The 20,931-nt window shown below is 51.0% G+C and overlaps 9 protein-coding genes across 9 annotated transcripts; 4 read left to right on the top strand and 5 right to left on the bottom strand.

Annotated features, from left to right (window-relative positions):
- Positions 1–253: 253 nt before the first annotated feature.
- On the bottom strand, positions 254–1,897 carry A1O1_00235 (uncharacterized protein; the record flags this gene model as incomplete). The annotated part of the gene is made up of 1 exon (XM_007721155.1): positions 254–1,897. The coding sequence occupies one exon, from the start codon at positions 1,895–1,897 to the stop codon at positions 254–256; it is 1,644 nt and encodes a 547-aa protein (XP_007719345.1).
- Positions 1,898–3,028: 1,131 nt separating this feature from the next.
- Positions 3,029–3,752, top strand: A1O1_00234 (F-type H+-transporting ATPase subunit G; the record flags this gene model as incomplete). The annotated part of the gene is made up of 3 exons (XM_007721154.1): positions 3,029–3,293; positions 3,352–3,436; positions 3,491–3,752. The coding sequence occupies 3 exons, from the start codon at positions 3,029–3,031 to the stop codon at positions 3,750–3,752; spliced, it is 612 nt and encodes a 203-aa protein (XP_007719344.1).
- Positions 3,753–6,427: 2,675 nt separating this feature from the next.
- A1O1_00233 (uncharacterized protein) lies at positions 6,428–8,736 on the top strand (the record flags this gene model as incomplete). Its single annotated transcript, XM_007721153.1, has 5 exons — positions 6,428–6,562; positions 6,612–6,814; positions 6,884–7,377; positions 7,440–8,438; positions 8,510–8,736. The coding sequence occupies 5 exons, from the start codon at positions 6,428–6,430 to the stop codon at positions 8,734–8,736; spliced, it is 2,058 nt and encodes a 685-aa protein (XP_007719343.1).
- Positions 8,737–9,966: 1,230 nt separating this feature from the next.
- On the bottom strand, positions 9,967–10,792 carry A1O1_00232 (uncharacterized protein; the record flags this gene model as incomplete). The annotated part of the gene is made up of 2 exons (XM_007721152.1): positions 9,967–10,128; positions 10,388–10,792. The coding sequence occupies 2 exons, from the start codon at positions 10,790–10,792 to the stop codon at positions 9,967–9,969; spliced, it is 567 nt and encodes a 188-aa protein (XP_007719342.1).
- Positions 10,793–11,981: 1,189 nt separating this feature from the next.
- On the bottom strand, positions 11,982–12,329 carry A1O1_00231 (uncharacterized protein; the record flags this gene model as incomplete). Its single annotated transcript, XM_007721151.1, has 1 exon — positions 11,982–12,329. A coding segment is annotated over one exon (348 nt), but the record flags the coding sequence as incomplete, so codon positions are not given.
- A 1,042-nt stretch (positions 12,330–13,371) lies between these two features.
- Positions 13,372–14,415, bottom strand: A1O1_00230 (uncharacterized protein; the record flags this gene model as incomplete). The annotated part of the gene is made up of 1 exon (XM_007721150.1): positions 13,372–14,415. One exon carries the CDS (start codon positions 14,413–14,415, stop codon positions 13,372–13,374), a length of 1,044 nt encoding a protein of 347 aa, XP_007719340.1.
- Positions 14,416–15,738: 1,323 nt separating this feature from the next.
- Positions 15,739–16,292, top strand: A1O1_00229 (uncharacterized protein; the record flags this gene model as incomplete). The annotated part of the gene is made up of 3 exons (XM_007721149.1): positions 15,739–15,741; positions 15,863–16,196; positions 16,261–16,292. 3 exons carry the CDS (start codon positions 15,739–15,741, stop codon positions 16,290–16,292), a joined length of 369 nt encoding a protein of 122 aa, XP_007719339.1.
- Positions 16,293–16,952: 660 nt separating this feature from the next.
- A1O1_00228 (adenylate cyclase) lies at positions 16,953–18,216 on the top strand (the record flags this gene model as incomplete). The annotated part of the gene is made up of 2 exons (XM_007721148.1): positions 16,953–18,141; positions 18,200–18,216. The coding sequence occupies 2 exons, from the start codon at positions 16,953–16,955 to the stop codon at positions 18,214–18,216; spliced, it is 1,206 nt and encodes a 401-aa protein (XP_007719338.1).
- A 1,166-nt stretch (positions 18,217–19,382) lies between these two features.
- A1O1_00227 (rRNA 2'-O-methyltransferase fibrillarin) lies at positions 19,383–20,211 on the bottom strand (the record flags this gene model as incomplete). The annotated part of the gene is made up of 2 exons (XM_007721147.1): positions 19,383–19,441; positions 19,527–20,211. 2 exons carry the CDS (start codon positions 20,209–20,211, stop codon positions 19,383–19,385), a joined length of 744 nt encoding a protein of 247 aa, XP_007719337.1.
- Positions 20,212–20,931: the final 720 nt, after the last annotated feature.

Below are 20,931 nucleotides of genomic sequence, written 5' to 3'. Positions count from 1 at the left end.
AAAGTTCTCGGCCCTTCCAAGGTGATCGTTGAACATCCCGCACGATGCCTGCTTGGTACAACCCCGACATTGTCGATCTCGATGGCCCCAAGAAAGAAAGCTCCGTGCTGAGGTAATTGGTGGCGTTATCTCGAAGCAACCCTACTCAAAAGTTCGCCACTATCCGAGGAATGACGGTCAAGTCCTTTGTATGTGTGCGTTGTACACCTGGATTTGGCCCTGGAGGTTGTTGCTATAATGACTTGACACTCTTCTACCACAGGTCCGGCGTGTTGGGTTCCAGGAGGAAACAAATCCATGTGGTGGAATTGTGTCCGTATAGCGGACTACAATAAAGACGTTTGTCCTGGCCCTCCATGCCCCATTTGACCCGAGCGTGGAACGGCGATCCGTAGGCCAGCCGTGTACTTAAATCGGCAAGTCCCCGTTCTCCTGTACGGGAGAGATGTCCGTGAATATAGTCCTCGGCCTCGTACAACATGGGTGAGACATTGCAGATCTCGAAGTAAGTGTCGTCCAGCGGGGATTTGCCTAAAAGGAAGAAGTTCGAATACAGTTCTTGCAAGCTAGACATGAAATCATCCAATACGTCGTCCACGGTAATGCTAGTTTTCGATGCAGTTGAGGCGTCTGAAGATCTAGGGGTGCCCATGAATCCGGGTGTCGATCTTGGAGTGTTTCTTGCCGTCGACGTTCGGCTCCTTTCTTCATTGGCCAAGTCCACCCAGATATCATCGGTCGGATCCCTGATTGGGTTGGTAGGAGTGTCTCGATCTTGTGGCAAAACACAGCCTCCCAGAAGATCTTCGGCCGACAATTTGCATGCGGTGAAGCTCCATCTTATGTCTTGAGTGTAAAACGGCGTTTCGCAATCGGCCACGATTGTTGAGCGGTTGGAGCCCTTGTCGGGTTCTGGCAGCGAGGCCGCATCATGAATAAACCGAGTCACGTCGACAAGGCTGGCAAGCATAAAACGACTTCGACCGCTGCTCGGGATGACGAGAGGTGTGAAAAGGACGAGGTGAGTGATAGGTTCGCCAGCAGCATCTTGACCTGTGATAATATCGATGGAGGTTCCCTCACATTCAAAGCTATTGAGAAAAAAGTGTTCGCCGAGTTCGAAGATGTATCTCAGCTCCTCGGATGTTGCTACTACCGGACAGCCAGGCAGTGCAGTGTCTAGTACACAGATGGACTTGAAGTGCTCGACTTGCCGAATACCAGCATGGTCCTCAGAGTTAAACGCATGTTCTTCATCTGAGTCGTGATCGGGCACAGACACGGAGCTGGTCGTTGCAGACTGATTCCACGAGACCTGCTTGTTTTGACCCCGGCCTTGCTGGAGTTGGCGAGCAGAAGACGGCGATGGAAGGTGCTTGAAAGAGTCTCGGTGCACAAGATTGACACTGGAGTCTCGTAGTTTGAGGGACGAAGTACTTGGACTGGGAGAAAAGGGGGCTATGCTCGCTTGCTGGCTTACGAGAGAGGTAAAGGTGGGCGATATGGCTTGGTGCACCGTTCCTTGTGGTACTGCCAGTTGTTGAAGATAATCATGGTGGAGGTTGAAATGACTGAGGCTTGTAGCAGGCAGAAGAGATTGTCTGGCTTCAAATCGGCTCGTAGATCTATTTGTTGGTGTTTGGAATCGATTGGGGATGCCACGGGAGATAGTATGATGATCGGGGCTCCAGAGGTTTCCGGCCGATTCGAGAGGAGAGAAGGTGTAAACGGAGGAGATGAAACTGTCCGAAGGACCTCCTCTGCGCAGGATTCCAGATCCTACGGTCCGGACACACGGACTGGGGGGTTTTCGCAGTTTGCGCAGGAAGATGTCCTTGAGACTCTGTTTCAACGACTTTCGAGGCGAGTTTTGAGGTCGGTCAGGCTTGGCAGCCATATCAGGAGGATCAAAGCTGCTGGCAGTGGCTTTGCTGTGGTGATTGATGCCTTTTTGCTCTTTGCCGTCGCCGATGAGATTTTTGAGATTGAAATGAGGTGAGTGCAACAAAGGTAGTATACAAAGTCAAAGACGGGAGGCACTGGATGACACGGCTAACACAAAAGCAAGCAACCGTGCAAGATGACCTGGCTCAAGACGCAGAAGACAAAGAATACCGCCTCCAGACACCCACAAACCTGTCTGCGCGCACGAGGTGCCACGCTCTACATGATGGCAGTAGAGACGAAAGAGTGATATTTACAGAGGCGGTTCGCCAAAGTGATTACACCATGCAACAGTGAAGACAAAAGAAGATAGGATAGATGCGTTCAAATGATCGGATGCAGGGGTTCAGTATGGAGCGCCGGGAAGACGGTTTTTGAACTGGGTCCGGTCAATAGGGCTCGAACGATGGTTTCAGGCTGGAAGGCCGCAGGAAAAGACATCAGTCGAATCTGAACAAGGGGGATTGCCCACACCATGGATGGCCACAGAGGGGATATACTGTATACCTAGCAATGGAATGACATGTTGTTTAGCTTGCAATTCTGTGTTCTGTTCGTTCACAATGTGCGCCATAAAGTCTGTGGCTGGGATTGCTTATGGCATCAACCCCCTGAGGCTTTTGCAAGGTGATAGCAGGCTTGAATATACCCTGCAAAACTCCAATAGCCAGCACCAATATTTGTCGAGCAGCAGTGCGGCAATCACCGAGTCATGAGGACAATGTGCTTCATCATTGAGCAGCCGATGAGGATAGTAAGGTACTACCTAGGCATATGGACGGTAGTGTACCATTGTAGGAAGCAGTGAGTTTGATAGTAGATGACAGCGAGAGGATGGTGCATCAATGCTGCAGTTAAAGCAGCGTCTCTTCCAGGGACAGCCTCTTGCATTAGCGAATCATGAGCTCCTATCTTTCGGCGGGCTTGGTCCCAATTCATTCCGATCTTTGGAGCTTTTCACTTCGGTCGTCAGTTCTCAGCAAAGCAACGCCCTCACACGACCATATTCGTTGGTCCAGCAGCCTCACACTACCCGTCACTCTCCCTGCTGACCTCCCGCGCTCTTACAGGAGCTTCAGCAGCCATGTCTGCCACACCTGCCTCCCGTGCCATCCTGCGGCAGTCAAGATTGCTCCTGCGCCGGAACAATTTTAGACAAGCTTCCACTACCTCAGAGGCCGCTTCGAAAGCACAAGAATCCGGCAAACAAGTTGTCTCTAAGGCTTCAGAGGGTCTTACACGCGTTCAGAGCTCTGCCGGTGCCGCCATCTCAAAAGTTGGCTCCTCCGCATACAAGGCATTGGGAAGAGTCGGTGGCAGGACTGGAAGACTGATTCGGTTTGTTGAATGTATGCGACTACGAGCGATGAGTGGAGAGACATTGCGGTGATGCTGACAGATTTCTAGCATTAATACCTCCTACGATCTACTACTCCCGGGTGGGTTTGGAGCTCACCAGAATTGTCTTTAAGAATCAACACATGACACCACCGTAAGTGTCAGATACCTTCATGTCAGGACCATGTTATTCTAATCAGTCGCACAGCACTCTTGCGCAATTCGAATCCTATCTTCAGCCCCTCATCAACGTTTTCCGAAACCCTCGATCGATCTCGTCGGTTGCCAGCTCCTTAACCAGCTCCGTCAGCCCGGAATCGGCCCTCAGTACCATTCGCAACGTCAACTCCAGACAATTGACCAACGCTGGTATCATCTTTGCTCAGGTTCTCGGTTTCTTTACCGTTGGAGAAATGATCGGAAGGATGAAGATTGTGGGATACCGCGGTGAACCTCACGGTGACCATTAGACAGGCTGAAGGCAAGAAAGCATAGCCAAGAAACATTCTTGGAGATGGTTCAACTTGTAATCTTAGGAGCTTACTGCACGGAAAAGAGAGCGCAATACATAACTTCAGATTGACCAGATTCCTTCTCTTGTTCCGATGTCGCCCCAGAGACATCGACTTTGTTGTCAGATTGCAATCAGCTTTGAGAACGACTTGACAAACAATCCTGGTGCACAATTCAATTTGAATCTTGAAATTGACTGCTAGGGCTCTATTCAGAGTGAAAAGATGGGTATAGTCCCATCCGCGATCAATCCACCTTGCACAGGGCTTCGTCCATTGGGTTTATGGCCATGAACGATACTGAGTCGCATCTCAAGCCTGGATTTCTTTGTTGATGTATTCTGATTCGAAGTGAAGACCAACACATACTACAGTGCGACTTCAGATCCAGTTGTGGTATCCATCTTCTTGCCAGCGACGCGAACGCCACTCTCTATGATGACTGGTTCCAGGTGGTGGAAGCAGCTCTTATCGCTTCGTGCCATTGCAGTTTTGCATTCCTGTGACTTCCCGATTTGCCACTAAGTCTCAGCTTCACCGTGCGCTTCTGCGAGCAATCAATATCTCTGGTGTGGTTATTCTTCCATTCTTGTTCTTAGTATCCGCACATTGATAACCATGAAGCTCGGAGGCTACGAGCAGATTGCAAGTCGAATGGCTCTCCGGGCAGTGTTCCTCTCCGATGAGGGTTGTGAGTTCCCCTATTCATCGAAGTCAAAAACTGACACCTTATTCCTCATGCCTTTGGCAGGGTACGACCGACCACTGTGTCTTTACTTGCACGCATCGAATGCTAACAATCACAGGACCGGAGTGCCCGCTTTCGGCTTCTTCAGAGCCATAATCCACCTGACTGGCGACCCGACGTATCCCCTTGATCGTTATGCAGGACATACGGAGGCCGCAGGGATGCCACAATTGGTGATCAAACATGAAAGAGGACAATGCTCACCAGGAATTGAATCACTCCGTGTTTGAATCCCTCCACAAGAGATTGGAAGGCACCATAAATTGAAAACTGACGCTATGAACATTACCAAGCTGCCAGCAGCCGTTAGAGACTTGCATCCTGTGCTTTTCCAGGTTGGCGGGTGAAAACGAAGAAGCTGAGTCGAATCCTGACCGCAACTTGCACTGCATCCTTACCATGAATCGAGGTAAACAGCCAGGATGCCCATTCTTCAACGACATGAATGGCTCAAGCATTCTCTTCTGTCAACTCAACCCAGTGTGCAGCCAGCAATTTCAGACGCCGACAGAGTAACATGGGAAGCGCTCCGAAGCCGGATGTCTGACTTCCTTCTCCATTAGCGAGCGCCATATGAAGTACCAGTCCCATAGCTGGCAAAGATAACGGGGAACAAAGCTAGCAGGGTCCAGATCGACTCCAGTACGAGGCCCGCCGAAAATTCTGTGAGATGCAGCCACCGTGCATCCGAGTTCAAGGTGCTCCATCGAACTGCAACCATGTCAACCAACCATGGATGAGATTTAGCAAGCCTGGCAGCCTTGGATCACTGCCCAAACTTGAATGTCAAATAAGGAAGTCCCTGGCAGGCTTGCATAGTTCGAACGCATGGTCTGCTTTCGCGAGACCAGCGGAATAGGCCTCGACAAGCACAGGGCGTAACACGCAGAATTCGATGAAACATGTCCGTTATGTGCAACAACGAGAATGACATTGCTTTTCCTCGAACTCGGAGGGGCATGTCTTCCGGAAGACATGTCAAGTAACAACGGAATGAAGCCCGAAAAAGAGATGGCAGCAAAAGAAGCATCCACGTCCACCGTTGGCAAGCTCATCAAAAGCAATATGACAGGCAGTGTGTGGGTCAGAAGACAGCTGATGAGGCTTTGGCTGACGATCTTTGATAGACGCGAGACTCGACGAGATTGGTCCAGCAAACAACTTAGTCACGGATGATTGACTTATCAAGACCCATGGGGTGAATGATGGAGGAGATGGGCGGTAGGACGTCGGGTCTACCAATCATGACGGCAAGAGGGTGAGATAAGATCGCTCCAAGCCTTTTCGTTTGCTTCAACGATTTTGTCAATCCTGGTACTCTTTCACATCCTGTCCCCATGTCTCTAACTTGCCAATCCAAAGGAATGATTTGCTTGTCGTGTCACAACCTCGCTCAACATGCAGGATATCCAGTAATATCCTCGCTTGCTTATCAGAGCCTCCAGTAAACTAACGTGTTTCATATCTCCAGTTCCAGCTGGCATCACAAGCTGTGCATCACCGTTCAGCAACTCTGGAGCACCGCCTGCCAGAAAACCCTGGTCAGTGCTCCTGTGGTAACATTCTTCTGTGAGCGGGCGAACGATGGAGATCCTGGGTTCTTCTTCGGCATCCCGTTATCGGGATGGCCAGGAGCAGCGACATTTTCCCCAGCCCCATCCGCTATTTCGCGTGAGTGTGAGCTTTTCAATCAGTAGGCGTCCTATCCGATCGAATGAGATCGTCTTTTCTTCTGCCGTGAACTTCTAAGGTGGGAGCAACCGGAATATATGAGTCCTGGTCCGCCTTTGAGATTTCCAAAATTGCCACCCCGTTTCTGCTGAGCGTCTTCGAGCAACAGAATCACGAGGAAAAGATCGCTTGCTTTTTCTTCTTACGTCTCGAGATGCCTGATACAGCTGGTGCTGCGTATGTTCCCCTTTCCCAAGGATTCGGCTATGGCATCATCCTGGGTCTGGGATTTGCCTTCGCGCTGGGGATGATAGGGACCACATGGGCGTTGAAGCGATATCACGGAGAGGTGAGTGTCAGGTCGACCGTCATTGCAGCGGTTCTGACTGCTTTCTCAGGTCCAAACCTCCGAAGCCTTCTCGACCGCGGGAAGAACAGTCAAGTCCGGTCTCGTTGCTGCCGCCGTTGTGTCTAGCTGGACCTGGGCCGCTACATTGCTTCAATCTTCGGGTGTCGCCTACAGATATGGTGTTTCCGGACCTTTCTGGTATGCCTCGGGCGCCACTGTCCAGATCTTGCTGTTCGCCACTTTGGCCATCGAGTAAGTGATAACTTGAATTCGTTCACCTCTGCCTCCTCGTCGGACAGCCTCTGACTCAGCCCGTCACAGATTGAAGAGACGCGCCCCGAACGCACATACCTTCCTGGAGGTCATCAAGGCCAGATATGGCGTTGTCACCCATATTGTGTTCCTTGTCTTCGGACTCATGACCAACATCCTTGTGACGGCCATGCTCTTGACCGGTGGAAGCGCCGTGGCCAGTTCTCTGTGCGGAGTCCCCACCGCTGCAGCTTGCTTCCTTCTCCCGATTGGTGTCGTGCTGTACACCATGTTTGGTGGCATCAAAGCGACATTCCTCACCGATTACATCCACACGGTGATCATCCTGGTGATCATTTTTGTCTTCGCGTTCAGTGCATACGCGACGAACGACATTGTCGGGTCCCCTAGCAAGGTCTGGCAGCTGCTTGCTGATGCCTCCAAACGCCATCCAGTCAAAGGCAACGCTGAGGGTAGCTACTTGACAATGCAGAGCCGCGAAGGGGCCATCTTCTTTGTGATCAACATCGTAGGCAATTTTGGCACTGTCTTCTTGGACAACGGTGAGTTGCCTTGGACAGACACCAACAAGACGCCAGAGGAGACGCTGATCTCATATTGACAGGTTACTACAACAAGGCAATTGCGGCCTCACCAGTCGATGCACTGCCCGGATATGTCATGGGCGGCCTCTCTTGGTTCGCGATCCCCTGGCTCTGCGCTACAACCATGGGTCTGGCGGCGCTGGCTCTGGAGAACAACCCCGTGTTCCCGACGTATCCCAACCGCATGCCTGAGGCCGATGTCAGTGCCGGGTTGGTGCTCCCCTACGCGGCGACGGCCCTCCTGGGGAAAGGTGGCGCTGGGGCCACGCTTCTGTTGATCTTTATGGCTGTGACCTCGGCTTCGTCTGCCGAACTGATTGCCGTCTCATCGATCTGGACTTACGATATCTACCAAACCTACATCAACCCGGCAGCCTCTGGAAAGTTCTTGATCCGGATGTCGCACGTGGCCTGCATTGTCTACGCCATCATTCTGGCCGGGTTCTCGACCGGGCTGTTCTACGCCGGTGTCAGCATGGGTTACTTGTACCTGATGATGGGTTGCATCATCAGCTCGGCCGTGATTCCCGCGGCATTGGCCTTGATGTGGAAGGATCAGAACTGGCAGGCGGCGGCCGGCGCGCCTGTCTTGGGCTTGATTTGTGCGTTGATTGCCTGGCTGGTGACGGCCAAGAAGGAATGCGGCGTCCTCAACGTCGATTGCACAGGCTCCAACAATCCCATGCTTGCAGGCAACGTCACTGCGCTGCTCAGCCCGCTCATTTTTATCCCTGTCCTCACCTACACGTTCGGCCGCCAGAACTATGACTGGGTGTCGATGAAGCAAATCCGGAAAGGCGATGACACTGAAATCATTCGCCGTGCGAGCGTCGACACGGAGATCGTGCCCACCGTCACCTCCCAATCCCAGGAACAAGAGGCCGCCGAACAGACCAAGTTGAAAAAGGCAGCCCTCATCTCCCGAAGCTTGACCGCGTTCATGACCATTGCCCTGCTTGTGCTGTGGCCCATGCCGATGTACGGGTCGGGTTATATTTTCAGCAAGAAGTTCTTTACAGGTACGTACCTACCCGAGGTCAACATTGGTGCTGAGTTGAGTGCACACGACTAACCTTCGTTCGTCATGCAGGCTGGGTTGTGGTCGGCATTCTGTGGCTGTTCTGCAGCACCGCTTGCGTCGGGATCTTCCCGCTGTGGCAAGGCCGCAAGACCATGGCGCATACGGTTCGGTCGATGTGGCTCGACTTGACGGGCAAGAAGAAACCGGCGCTTCATGGTCGTGTTTCTGAGGTCGAGGATGAATGCAGAAGCTCCGACACACCGGAAGAGAAGGTGGGAGGAGCTAAGGGCGAGTAGAATGGACCGAGGCATCAGCTGGTTTACTAGTAGTTCTTTATGCCCTTCGACGCTCACACAGATACCCAGGTAGAGGAGGATGTGGTTACCGAACGTGAAGAGGCGAGCATGTCTCTCTATCGCTTCGGGGGAACACATGAGGACTGAGAATACAACGTGTCGCTATTGAAACATACTGATACATAAATTTCCCCATTGAAGTAGTTGTGCAAAAACACACATCCTCGCGTGGCTGTGATCTCCCTTCGTGCTTCAATCGCGACCGAGCACAGACCTTTAATTATACTAGCTATATTTTCTATATTTTTTGGTTATATTACAAAAGATATTTTTATAGGTTTAGGTTCAGATTTTTTTTCTGATAATAGTTTATTTATACACCCTAAACATGAAATAATGTTAGATACAGAATTTGCCGTTCCTACGTTTTATAAATTATTACCTTTATTTTTTACTATTACATTAAGTATTCTGTCTATAATCTTTACTGAATTTTACCCAAAATTAGTTATTAAATTCAAATTATCTAAGTTTGGTTATAATATATTTGGTTTTTTAAATCAACGTTTCCTAGTAGAAATGTTTTATAATAAATATATTTCAGGAATTATCTTAGATTTAGGTGCTCAGACCACAAAAATTATGGACAAAGGATCTGTAGAAAATTTTGGACCTTATGGTTTAGAAAGAAAAATTACTGATATAAGTAAATCTATTAATATTTTAAGTACAGGTGTTGTTACTTCCTATGCTTTATATATATTAGTCGGTCTTATTTTTTATATATCTGTATTATATTTAACAAATAGCAATGACGATTCTTTATTATTTATTGTTATTATATTTGCAATAGTTAATACTAAAAATTTTACAGGGGATCTAAAAAAGTAACTATAAAAGTCCAATCATTTATAAAAAAACTAGTAAAAATTTGTAAACTTCATATTAACTTTATTAATATTTCTAGTTGTATATTATTGTTTTCATACCATTTGTTTTTATTTTATAATTTTTCTATTTATTTGTTTGATGGCTTTATATTAGTAGCATTATTTTTTTTTATTATAAAAAAATTGATTATTATTATGTTTTATATTGCTATACACATCAATCAATATCTGCATTTTCCACCTACTTCCAGCCTTCCACGCGTGTCGTGATATACTGGTTCGTATCATAACATACACCTTTGGATCTGACTGCTGGTCCCGTATTTCTGCTGGGAATGGCCTATTTCTTGTCAGCCGGCTTGTTCACCAAGCCACTGAGGAACCCTCCCAGCCCTTCAGATTTCTTCATTTCTTCCCATCCCTGTCGTCGCTCGGCATGTGTGTCGCTGCTCCGGTTGGACAGGAGGCCGCCGAACATGCCACCCTGAGAGGAGGCAGAAGACTAATCCAAATCAGTTAAAAGAGGCCATGATGAGACACAGTCTCGACACCTCGCAACCATGGAATCAAGTTACAAAGCTGCGAGGGAGATCCAATTGGCACGGATCAGAAGACGAGAAAAGAGACGAGCAGCATATTGACATAGGAAAAGAAAACTGTAGCTGCCACGGCAGAGGTGGACAGGGTAAGTGTATATATAAGCTCAAGCAAGGAGAACATCAAAGAATCAACGTGTATGTATGCGAGCATGACATGCGTACCCTTCTTCTTCCCGCAATGGCGGCCGCAACTCCTCCCCCGGACGACTTCGGCGGAGAAGCAGAGGTCTTGGTCGGAGCATCGACCTTCTTGTCACCAGAAGACGACGCGCTCGAGGAAGAGGACAGACGGCGTGCAGGCTGATGGATCTCCTTGCCTGCGGGAAACATGAAGCGTCGGTCGCCGTCCCACCGTGGCAGCACTTTGCCGGACTCGGCCGTGGTCGAGGCGGCATTGGTGGCGTCGGTGTCAGGTAGTAGAGGAGGAGGAAAAGCGGCGGCGGCGGAAGTATTCCCTGCATCGTCCTTGCCGCTGGACTGGGAGTAGCGGCGACTGCCCTGGTGGACTTCTTTGCCTGCTGGAAACATGAAGCGGCGATCCTGCCAGCTGCTGGGTGGGGATGACATGGTGGTAGAGGGTTGGGTCGTGCTGCTTGCTGTCTTTGCCTTTGTTAGGTAGGAGGTAGGGAAGTTATTGCTGCTGTAGTACAAGAAGTGGAAGTGGAAGTGTAAGGTCAGTAGCAGATATCTGATGATGAATCAAATGCCTATATCAGGCGGTGTATGATACTAGGAGCATGAGAGGATGGAAGATGGCCTGTTCTTCGTAAGGTACTGTAGGTCAAGTACTGAGGATGGAGGAGGATATGACGACGATGAGCGTGTTTGCGTGCTATTCTACTAGTAGTACTCCATATGGTCAGATGTTTAAGAGACGTGCGGAGTCATGGATAGAGGGGTTCCAAGGGCAGAGTCCAGGTCTCCTCGCAGCTTTATAAGCATCTCTTCTCGTATGGTGTGCTCGCTGTCCCCGTTCGCGATGGGGATGGAAGCGGGAGTGTGAATGCCTGCGATAGGTGTCGTGTCCTTTCTCCGCCATCTTCTAGTATTTTGTAATCCTTGTCACCCCAAGCTCCATTTCTGTTCATTGCCAGTGGTAGGTGAGCCGTGACTTTCAAGGTCCGTAGTCCGTCCGGGGCATGACAGGCACATCCCCCGCAGTCCCACACTGGCATCGATTGGAACGCCTCAAATGGCCTCGTACCTCTTAACCCTATTTTATCGATACTGGCCAAAGCTTCACAATGTAGAGCTTCAAGCACATGTCTTGATATAGGGTTGCAGCAGACCTCTCGTGAGGAGTGTCATTTGCGTCGGGCTGAGGTTGCGGTTGGACGAGATAGAGTCCTTCAAGCAGAGAATGAGAGTGAACTGGAACGGCAGCGAATCCGCCTTCTATCTCCCCACCGTTCAATTGCGAATGCTCATATATTCTCAGTTCCCCCGGGTACCTTCTGCGTCAGGTTCGCGTCTTCTGCAAGCGTGAGTGGGGCGAGGATGGCTTCTTCTTCTGCTTCAAGGATTTTCTGCTCAATCCGCGAAGATCACCTTTCGTTAGCAAACTTCTCCAAATCCCAGGAGATCTGTCACGCCCAATTGACATATCTTCGACCCAATACCGAGGCTTGTGCCATATACGGCGGCGCAGCGGTTCGGGCAAACTCAAAACGAGCGAAGGGCATGACATAGTAGCCAGAGAAGCGTCCAAAGGCTTGAATAAGACCAGTTGGATGAGCCTCAGGGGAGCGGAACTTACATCCAAGGACCTCGTGGCTGTCAACCAGCTAGCGACCAGCATACTACGCAAGACCCAGCTCTGACGAAAGATATTGCTGGAGAGCCTGTCGACCGGCCAAGTCTCGAAACCGCGATGTGGGAAGTTGGCGTCGAGATGCAGACGCAGCAGCCGTGGGTAGCGATCGAGACTGCGCAGTGACTTGCGCACGGCATCGCGGTAGAAGCCCACGGCCCCAAGGACGAAGCCGCTACATGCCGCTGTCACGAAGGGTATCGTCGCCGTCTCCCAAATCACAGCCCCTATTGATGCGCCTGCCATGCCGACGAATACTGCGGAAATCGTGCCGGAAAGAATGACACGAAACATACTGTTTTTCATGTCGGAAAGCATCGTTAATGAGTGAGAAAGGAAAATATGGAGATGGCAACTCCCAAGCGACACGGGAAATTTGAACTTACAATAACCCGGGTCCGCTGTACGCCCACGGCAACAATCACATAGTCAGCACAGAGTCCGATGTTCAGATATCGTCGTCACAAAACCATGCGCATTTGTCTAGTTTGAATTTCGATGGGCCGAACCCATTGAAATCTCAATGGGAGCATGATCGATAGCTATTCGCCAGGAAAGAGGAGAAATAAATGCACGAAGGAAAGGGAAACGCGTCTGGAAAGACCATTGACAGACCTAACTGTCCCCCATCCACCCCCGACATGGAGTAATGTTCTCCATGCATCGCCGTACTGGTGGTGGTTGAGGAAATCGTTCCCGGGGCTTTGCTGGTTGATTGGCATTTTTGAGCGGTGGTCGACAAGGTGCTGAATCTCGAGCGGCAAGCAGTGGAATTGTTGTCGACCAAGTAACGAGGCAACGAAGCGTGATTATGGCCCGAGGTGAATGGTGCTCGTACGTATTTTACTACATTGGAAATGATACCTAGGGAGTGGATAACGACTCGTACGTGAAAGTTTCATCTGGTGAAAGTTCAGCACATCGAGCACCGAATGCTTCCACGTACTCGTACACCGCGTCTTTTCTACGGTGCACCATGTTGCGTTTCAGGGTCAACAAAGTAGAAGATCATCTTGAACGAGAGACTCTGGCAATCATCATATTCCCAGCTTACGAGGGTGTAACATTGTCGGAACTGATTACAAGGAAAGACTTTCCCGCTTTACGAGTCTTGCCTTGTACACATAAACGCGGCAGCAAATCTCCGTGGAAACTCTCTCCATTTCATTTGCTTCTGTGTTCATTGAAAGCACTAGGTACCTGTTATGGTACTGCACCCATCATCGGGCCCCGAGCATCTGCTACTAGATCTAGCTACACAGGCAGCAGGTCACCTGCCAACCTCTGAACACCACCGTCATGTGGCGTATGGCGATGTGGGCGTCTCCGATCCTTTTCATGCCGGCCAGACCGCATGATTCCATTGCTCTGCCTCCTTGATCAGACTGTCAGCCAGTCCCGGCCCTGCAGACCAGGTCACAAACTTGGTAAAGCCGACCGTGGACCAGTAACTGAAGAAAGTGCCCTTAGGAATGAACGCCAAATCGCCAAAGGTCATGGTCACAGTCTCATGGTTCATTTCGAGGTGAAGCTGACCTTCGGTTACCTGAAGCGCTTGGTGAACATCGAAGGTGACGGCGGCAGGCTGTGAACCAGGCTTCATAGCAACCGTCGCGACAGTGAGTTTGTTATTGGTCTGTGTACCGGATGCCAACAAACCAATCACTTGACCGGTGCTTCGGTGCAGATATTTGGGTCCTAGGTTGCTGGAGATGAAATATGGTGTGGCGGCGTCATTTGGTAAGGGCTGATCAGCAACATGCCAGGTGCCCAAGCCATCGCGGGTGGTTCCGTTGGTCCAATCCAAATCGATGGTATTGTAAGGCGCAGGGGTGATGCCATATTTGGGAAAAAGTTCCAAAACCTCGGTGACGTTCAACTGCGGCTTGTCTTCCGGGTTGAAAGGCGCGGACGAGTTGTATGGGCTGCCGACAGCTGTGAAGAGGCCTTCCACGCCGCCAGGAGCCAGGCACAAGGTGAGCTGGCAATCGGGATCATTGAAACGGTAGGTGTGGTTGCTGCCAGGTGCGAGAAGTACGAAATCGTTGGCTCGAAGCTCACGACCCTGGTTGGTATTGTGGAAAACTTGCACACTGCCTTTGATGGTGTAGAATGTTTCGACTTGCTTGTGTGAGTGGATGATGCTGAGACCGCTGGGACCAGAGTTGGCGCCCAGGACTGACAAAGCGCCGGCAGAGGTGGAATTGGAAACAAGGGTTCGAATGATCAAGCCACCAAAGTCGACCGCCCCGCCCTTGAGATTCGGCAGCACATATGGACGGGGAGTGTCGGGGGCAGTGTCGACGACCAGAGCACCGTGTGCATGTACCAGAACGCCAATAGCGGCCAACACTAGAACCAGAAAAGCGTGCAGTGCCATGCTGAAAGCGCGACGATTTGTGTTCAAGGTGACTGGTAGGGGAGGGGGAGAGGAGCGCTGCTGAGACTGTGGTGGATGAAGAGATAGCTCGGCGACTGATGCAGGTAGAAGGAAGGAGGCTTTGCAGGAATCAAAGAGGTTCGGGTGAGCACAGGTGTCGGATGAGAGCGTGAGATAAGTTAGAAAACGCAGCTGCGTGAGAGTCACTCCGGGTAGTGAAGTGAGTGAAATCAACAAACTTGAAGGCAGCAACTTGACCGTCAACAAGTGAGCCAGTGGACCAGGTACTCACAGTCGACCTTCAAGAAAGACAGTAACATCCATCCGTTCGACAACAGAAAGACAGCTTTTGTCTGTATTGCTCATTCAGCACTCATCGTCCTCGTAGGCTATCTGGGTCACTATAACAAAGCCCGCGGTTATCGACCTCCCACGTCTGACCATAGATCATTCGTGCTCTTTCAGACCTTACGCAGCCTTTGCGACAGCAGTATGACACTTCCTCCAGTCCAGCTTCCTGAGTAAATCTGTAGACTGTGTTGCCGCCTATCCAAGAGGTCTGCCGACAACACTGCGTGTGAATGGTACCCTGCTTCGTTTCAACACAGGCAAATACAGGCATCATTCAGGCCTGATGTGCCAGCTCAATGTGTCGCTGACCGCTATGCTACCGGCCGAAGTCCTGTGTAGTGCTCATCCTTCGAACAAACGTATAGCCCGCTAGAGACTCAGGGAACATCTGCCAGAGAGTCCACCTCCTGATGTAAGAGCCCACAACACATGACAACAGCTCTAGAATGATGATGTTGACAGGTATAAGCATGAGATACAGCCACTATGGGTGGCCTGATGGCAAGCTCATGCTGGAGCAGCGAGGAAGCAGGATATAGTAAGATGATATGCAAAGATGTCGTTGACAACTTGAAAGGCCGAAGGAAGGATATGGAGGACGCCATGTCCGAGTCGTGCAGTGGTTGCAGCCAGGCGCAGGGTGGCTGACATAATGAGGCTGGTGCTGAGGCTGATGCATGCTGTGGTCCAGGGCTTGCAACCCAAGTTCCCCAGAGTTTGGAGACACATCGAGCACTTCGCAAATGTGTCCACTAACAAATCATCTACTTACCGATTAGACTTGCACATTCACTCTGTTCACGAGTCGTTTGATATTCCGACTACTACGCATCCGCTTTCAGCCTCTCGTCTTCGCAATTTGACCTGTCTTTAGTGCATTGCGCTATCTGTCGCTGACCCAGACTCTTCCACCCTGTCTTCCCCTATCCGCAACCACCTTTACCACCACCGCCGTCGCAGCTAGATACAGACATGGTACGAAACCTGATCTCTCCTTCTGCAGAGCGTGTTATTCTGCATGCTCTGCTTGCGTGCTTTCGTACCGCAAAGATGTATATGACTCGTTGAGCGCATAAACTGACAACATGTTCCTCAGGCATCTCCTAGACCTTCATCTCCCCTGACCTCTGGTCCAGAATCCGGGCCTGACTCGGCTGCTTCAGCTCAGAAAGCCAGTGGTTCTTCTTCTATCGCGCGCCCCGGCTCACCTCCAGGAGGCCCTCGATCCGCTATTCGACGTCGCGCAGCTGCCGACCACAAGGAAACTCTCAAGAATGCTCGCCCAACTTCGACGCGTTCGGCCGGGGCAGGTGGCTCTTCAGGAACGATGTTAAGGTTGTACACGGATGAGAGCCCTGGATTGAAGGTGGATCCTATGGTTGTGCTGTTCCTGAGCTTGGGGTTTATCTTCAGCGTGGTTGCGCTACACCGTAAGTCAGATCTTAGAGGATGGGAACTCACGATTAGAAGAAAAAGCTTACTGACCATGCGCAGTCATCGCAAAGATCACGAAGAGATTCTCATAGGCGTTTGGATTTGCGACTCATGGCCTTGCTTTGGTGGGCTGGCACGAAGTCAGGTCGCTCGGCATAGCTTGTGGACATGGCTTGTGGAACGACCAGACTACAGTCATGGATCAGGAGCAGGATGCGAGTACAAGTGTGCATGAGCCTCCGAGAGATACCGCACGTTGGCTATCTTTACTGTTCCTTGCGGTATCAGATGGTAAATCCTCTTGTGGTGCTTCCGCAACCTATTTGCAGTGCGCATTTGCTACATACCAGAGCGCATACCAGAGCGAACCCCGGTTTTTGCTCCTTAACATGCTCCGAACAATGCGGATATTGAAGTTTACATCAATGACAAAGACCAGAACGATGAGCGACTTCGAGGATATGCTCATGAAATATCTAGAGTGCGGACAAAATATTTCTGTACAACTTAGACCGCATCTTTTGTAGCTCGAACGTGACGATGCTCAATCGGGTCGTGCGGCCAACCTTTGGCCCTCAACTCCCATTTGCATCACCAGATCTTTGAGACTTCGGCTTAGCAATTTATTTCCTTAGGCAACCCTCTGAGATCTCTCTGTTCAACTTCTCTATTACTCTCGTCCCCTCTGCTGTCGACGTGTCACATATCTTTCGAAGCTAAACCTGCCCTCCATCCCTGCCTCTCCCCGCGTCATGACGGATCAAGACCAAGATGCGGACCACGCCCCTCAACCCAACCCGCCGAACGACCACGAACAAAATGAGAATGAGCCGGCACAGGCTCAGGTAGAGATACACGCACACACCCAAATAGCGGTCTCTACGAGAGGGTCTTCAGATGGAAACTCTTCTGCGCCGCTGGTCAACAGCAGCGGTTGGGACGGCAAACTGCGCATGCCACCACGAAATGCCGTCTTGACCAACCCTGAAGTCCTGTCTGATCCAGATTACTCCGACCCGGAAGCTCCTCCTGTCGAACAGATCGAGGCCGATGAAGATTTGCTTGACGACTACCCACTGGATACTGAGGATATTGACCTCGTGCATTGTCGGATATCCTCCATACCCGCACTGAAACTCGAGCGCTTTACCAAACTCAAGAGGTTGTGTCTGCGGCAGAATGCCATCCAATCTATATTTCTGCCCTCAGAACTGGGTGAGACGCTACAAGAGCTGGACTTGTACGATAACTTGATCTCACATGTCAAGGGACTCGAGGATTTGAAGAGCCTGACGAGCCTGGATCTTAGTTTCAACAAGATCAAACATATCAAGAATGTCAACCATCTGCGCAATCTGAAGGAACTGTATTTCGTGCAGAACCGCATCTCCAAGATTGAGAACCTTGAAGGACTGGAGAAGCTCACTATGCTCGAGCTGGGGGCCAACCGGATCCGAGAGATCGAAAACCTCGAGCCCGTCCCCAACCTGGGCGAGCTATGGCTGGGGAAGAACAAGATAAGCGAGATCAAGGGCTTGTCCCCGTTGACGAATCTGAAACTTCTCGACTTGAAATCAAATCGCTTGACGGCCATAACGGGCTTGGAGTCGCTGCCCAATCTGGAGGAACTATACATTTCACACAACGGCATCACAGAGATTTCACCAAGTTCGCTCGCCAACAATCCGAAACTGCGTGTCCTCGATATCTCCAACAACCAGATCTCGCATCTGGAGAACATCGGACACCTCAAAGAGCTGGAGGAGGTCTGGGCCAGCAGTAATCAACTCTCGGATTTCCGAGAAGTCGAGCGCGAGTTGGCCGACAAGGAGCAGCTCGAAACGGTATATTTCGAGATGAACCCTCTACAGCTGGCTGGACCCGCTGTTTACAGGAACAAAGTTCGTCTAGCATTGCCACAGGTCAAGCAAATTGATGCCAGTAAGTTGTTGATCCCTGCATTTGGTAGAGAATGGAATGATGCTGACTACTTCTTCAGCCTTTGTCAGGGTCTAGACAAAAAGTCTCATGAGTCGACATGTCGCCAGCCTCGTATCGCTTTTAGTCGGTGAGGTAAGGGACTGAAACCTCTGCATCAAAGTTAGAGCTCAACATCATCCGCCTCGCCCATCTCACCCGGCGAACCGACTCTGGGTACTAAATTGGCACCATGTGTCAGTTCCAAAGGGCCAACCAGTTTGTACGGCTATGCTGGGCTCTAGCTGGGAATTCCGCGACCTACGTGGCCTGGTACTTGAGGTCGGGGAGTCTAGGTGCTACTTCACTCGGAAGAAGCGTGTGAATCAATGGAAGTACCCATGCGTGGTCCAGCAGTGCCTTGATGCAGATGCGCGCGAATCTTTGACATGCGCGAGCAGACTAGGAATGCAGTCAACGGGTCGCGGCGATCAAAGGCAATGAAAGTTGGAACTGAAGGGAGCAAGTAAATACATGGCGTCATCAGACGCCGGGTATCAATCCTGTAGTAGGACTACAGCAAGAAGATTCTGCTGGAAATACGCAGGAGAAGAGCCCTGGGCAGGCGTGAGTGATTGATCAAGATGGCTTACGACGATTCTGGCAGGAAGAGATGCCTGAGCATGATGAAAGAGCATGATGAAAAAAAAACCCCCCCAAATCAAAATGAATTGACGACCAAAAACAACCATGATTTAGTCACGATGAGACACGTAGACATCCCGATGGTTGTTGGGCTATTCGAGGTTGAGTTCTTCTCCATTTTCAAGATCATCTTCCCATTTTGTGAAAGCATTTATTTGGACAAACCATTCCAGCTAGAACCCAATTGTCGCCCGTGAACCTTACTATCCAGCTTCCGTTTCTGAAACACCGAGAACGCCGAAGTTTGCTAGGTCCTGTTGCTTGATGCCGAAAGGCGGTCATCGCCATCCGCGGCAACGGCACACAGAATTCAATCCAGCAAAAGTCTTGACCATCACACATGTCCATGGCCGAGCATCTTGATCTCCTGAGATGGGCCGGGTCTCCTCGAAGCAAACAGCCTCAGACATTATCAGGGCAAGTGCAGCACCACCACTGACGCCAGACAAACAATGCACCAGAGTGCGAGCGATATGCTGCGGTCTATAACCGGCATCCCGACGAGGGGTAGACGGTCAAACTAGACTCGCTGCACTTCAACCACACCGGTGTACACCCACTTACTGAACGGTATGCTGGTAAATGCCCGCCACGATGCAGTGGTCACGTTCGAAGGGTTCTATGAGAGGCAAACAGGTCAGCACATGGATCTCCCTAGGGCTAGGGCATGCCGAGTTAGGGCATAGGAAAGCAAAACAACATACCCAGAGTCAGCTGTTCCTTGGGCTTGATACGCTCCTCGCGCATTTTCTTGACTTCGTTGGCAAAGACGACCTCTGGCTTCGCGGTCGAGTCGATACAGTTGGCCTTGATACTGACCAAGACTCCACCGCCCACCTTCAAGAAGAGATGAGCGTTCAAACCCACGATACGAGCCTGATCAGGCTGCGCAACGTCGGCGAAAATGACGTCCACCATGCCGACCAGCATACGGTAACGGAGAGGATGTCTGGCGTCTTCGATGATGGGGATGACATTGGTGCGGTGGGTGGCCATCGTGATCAAGTCACGACCTGAGCGGTGGGAAAATTCGACGGCATAGACTCGTCCGGTGGGACCGACAATATCGGCAACGTGGGACACGGACGTGCCAGACGCAGCACCCAGATACAGCACACTTGCGCCGGGTCGGATGAAGATGTCGTCCAAACCACCCAAGATACCGGCGGCCAACTTCGAGCGGAACGGGTTCCAAACTCTGTATTCTGTCTTGGTAGCAGGCGCGCTGCTGTCGCCATCGACGGCCGGGCTGTCGGGGGAGTCGACGCTGATGCGCTTCTCGCCGTACACGGACTCGCCAGGAGTCAAGTTCTTGGTGACCAGCAGATCTTCTTTACCGCCACGAGCGACGAAAACGCCAGGATGTCGGTGAGGTTCCTTGTTGAACATGTCAGTTCTTGTTCTCCCAGACAAGAATGGCCCTTCGGATGGTCATTCTGCTCAGAGCAATGGACATACAATGATGACCTTCGCACCTCCTCGGATACCAGGCTTGCCACCGCCCCGGCCGCCTCTTGGAGCACCTCGTCCTCCTCTGGGCGCGCCACGACCACCTCTGGGTGCACCGCGGCCACCGCCTCGACCGCCTCGATCACCGAAACCACCGCGATCACCGAAACCGCCGCCTAGATTTGTAACCGAAATAATCAGCAGGCCGTCCTCCAGTCATTGCCGACATTGGTTATTCGGGAATTCTTTTTTTTTTATCACGCCTTACCTCTACCACCAAATCCGCCTCGTCCACCGCCGCCTCTTGGGCCTCCTCTAGATGGACCTCCTCGTCCACCGCCACGGCCGCCGCGCGGTTCAAAAGCCATCTCTAATCCGGTATATGTTCTCGTGGGGTCAGAACTCGAAGGGTGGACTGGACCGTGTACTCGACCGACGGCTTGATAGTAATGGTGCGAAGTGTCTGTGCGAGAGCAACGATACAAGGTAGCGACGATGTTCTGTCGCTGCGATACTGCTCGCCTGTGAAATTTGAGTTGAGGCGATGCTGCTGATATTAAAGTTACAACACTACTTTTTCTTTGCGCGGCAGAATCCAAAACTCGAAATTTGGAGCTGCGGTGGAGAGAAATTCGCGCTAGGGCTGAATGTGGTAAGAGC

This window comes from Capronia coronata (genome assembly GCF_000585585.1).
Source record: "Capronia coronata CBS 617.96 chromosome Unknown acBCG-supercont1.1, whole genome shotgun sequence".
NCBI classification, from domain to species: Eukaryota; Fungi; Ascomycota; class Eurotiomycetes; order Chaetothyriales; family Herpotrichiellaceae; genus Capronia; species Capronia coronata.
The sequence above is the reverse complement of the archived record's forward strand: the minus strand, read 5'-3'. Positions and strand labels throughout refer to the sequence as shown.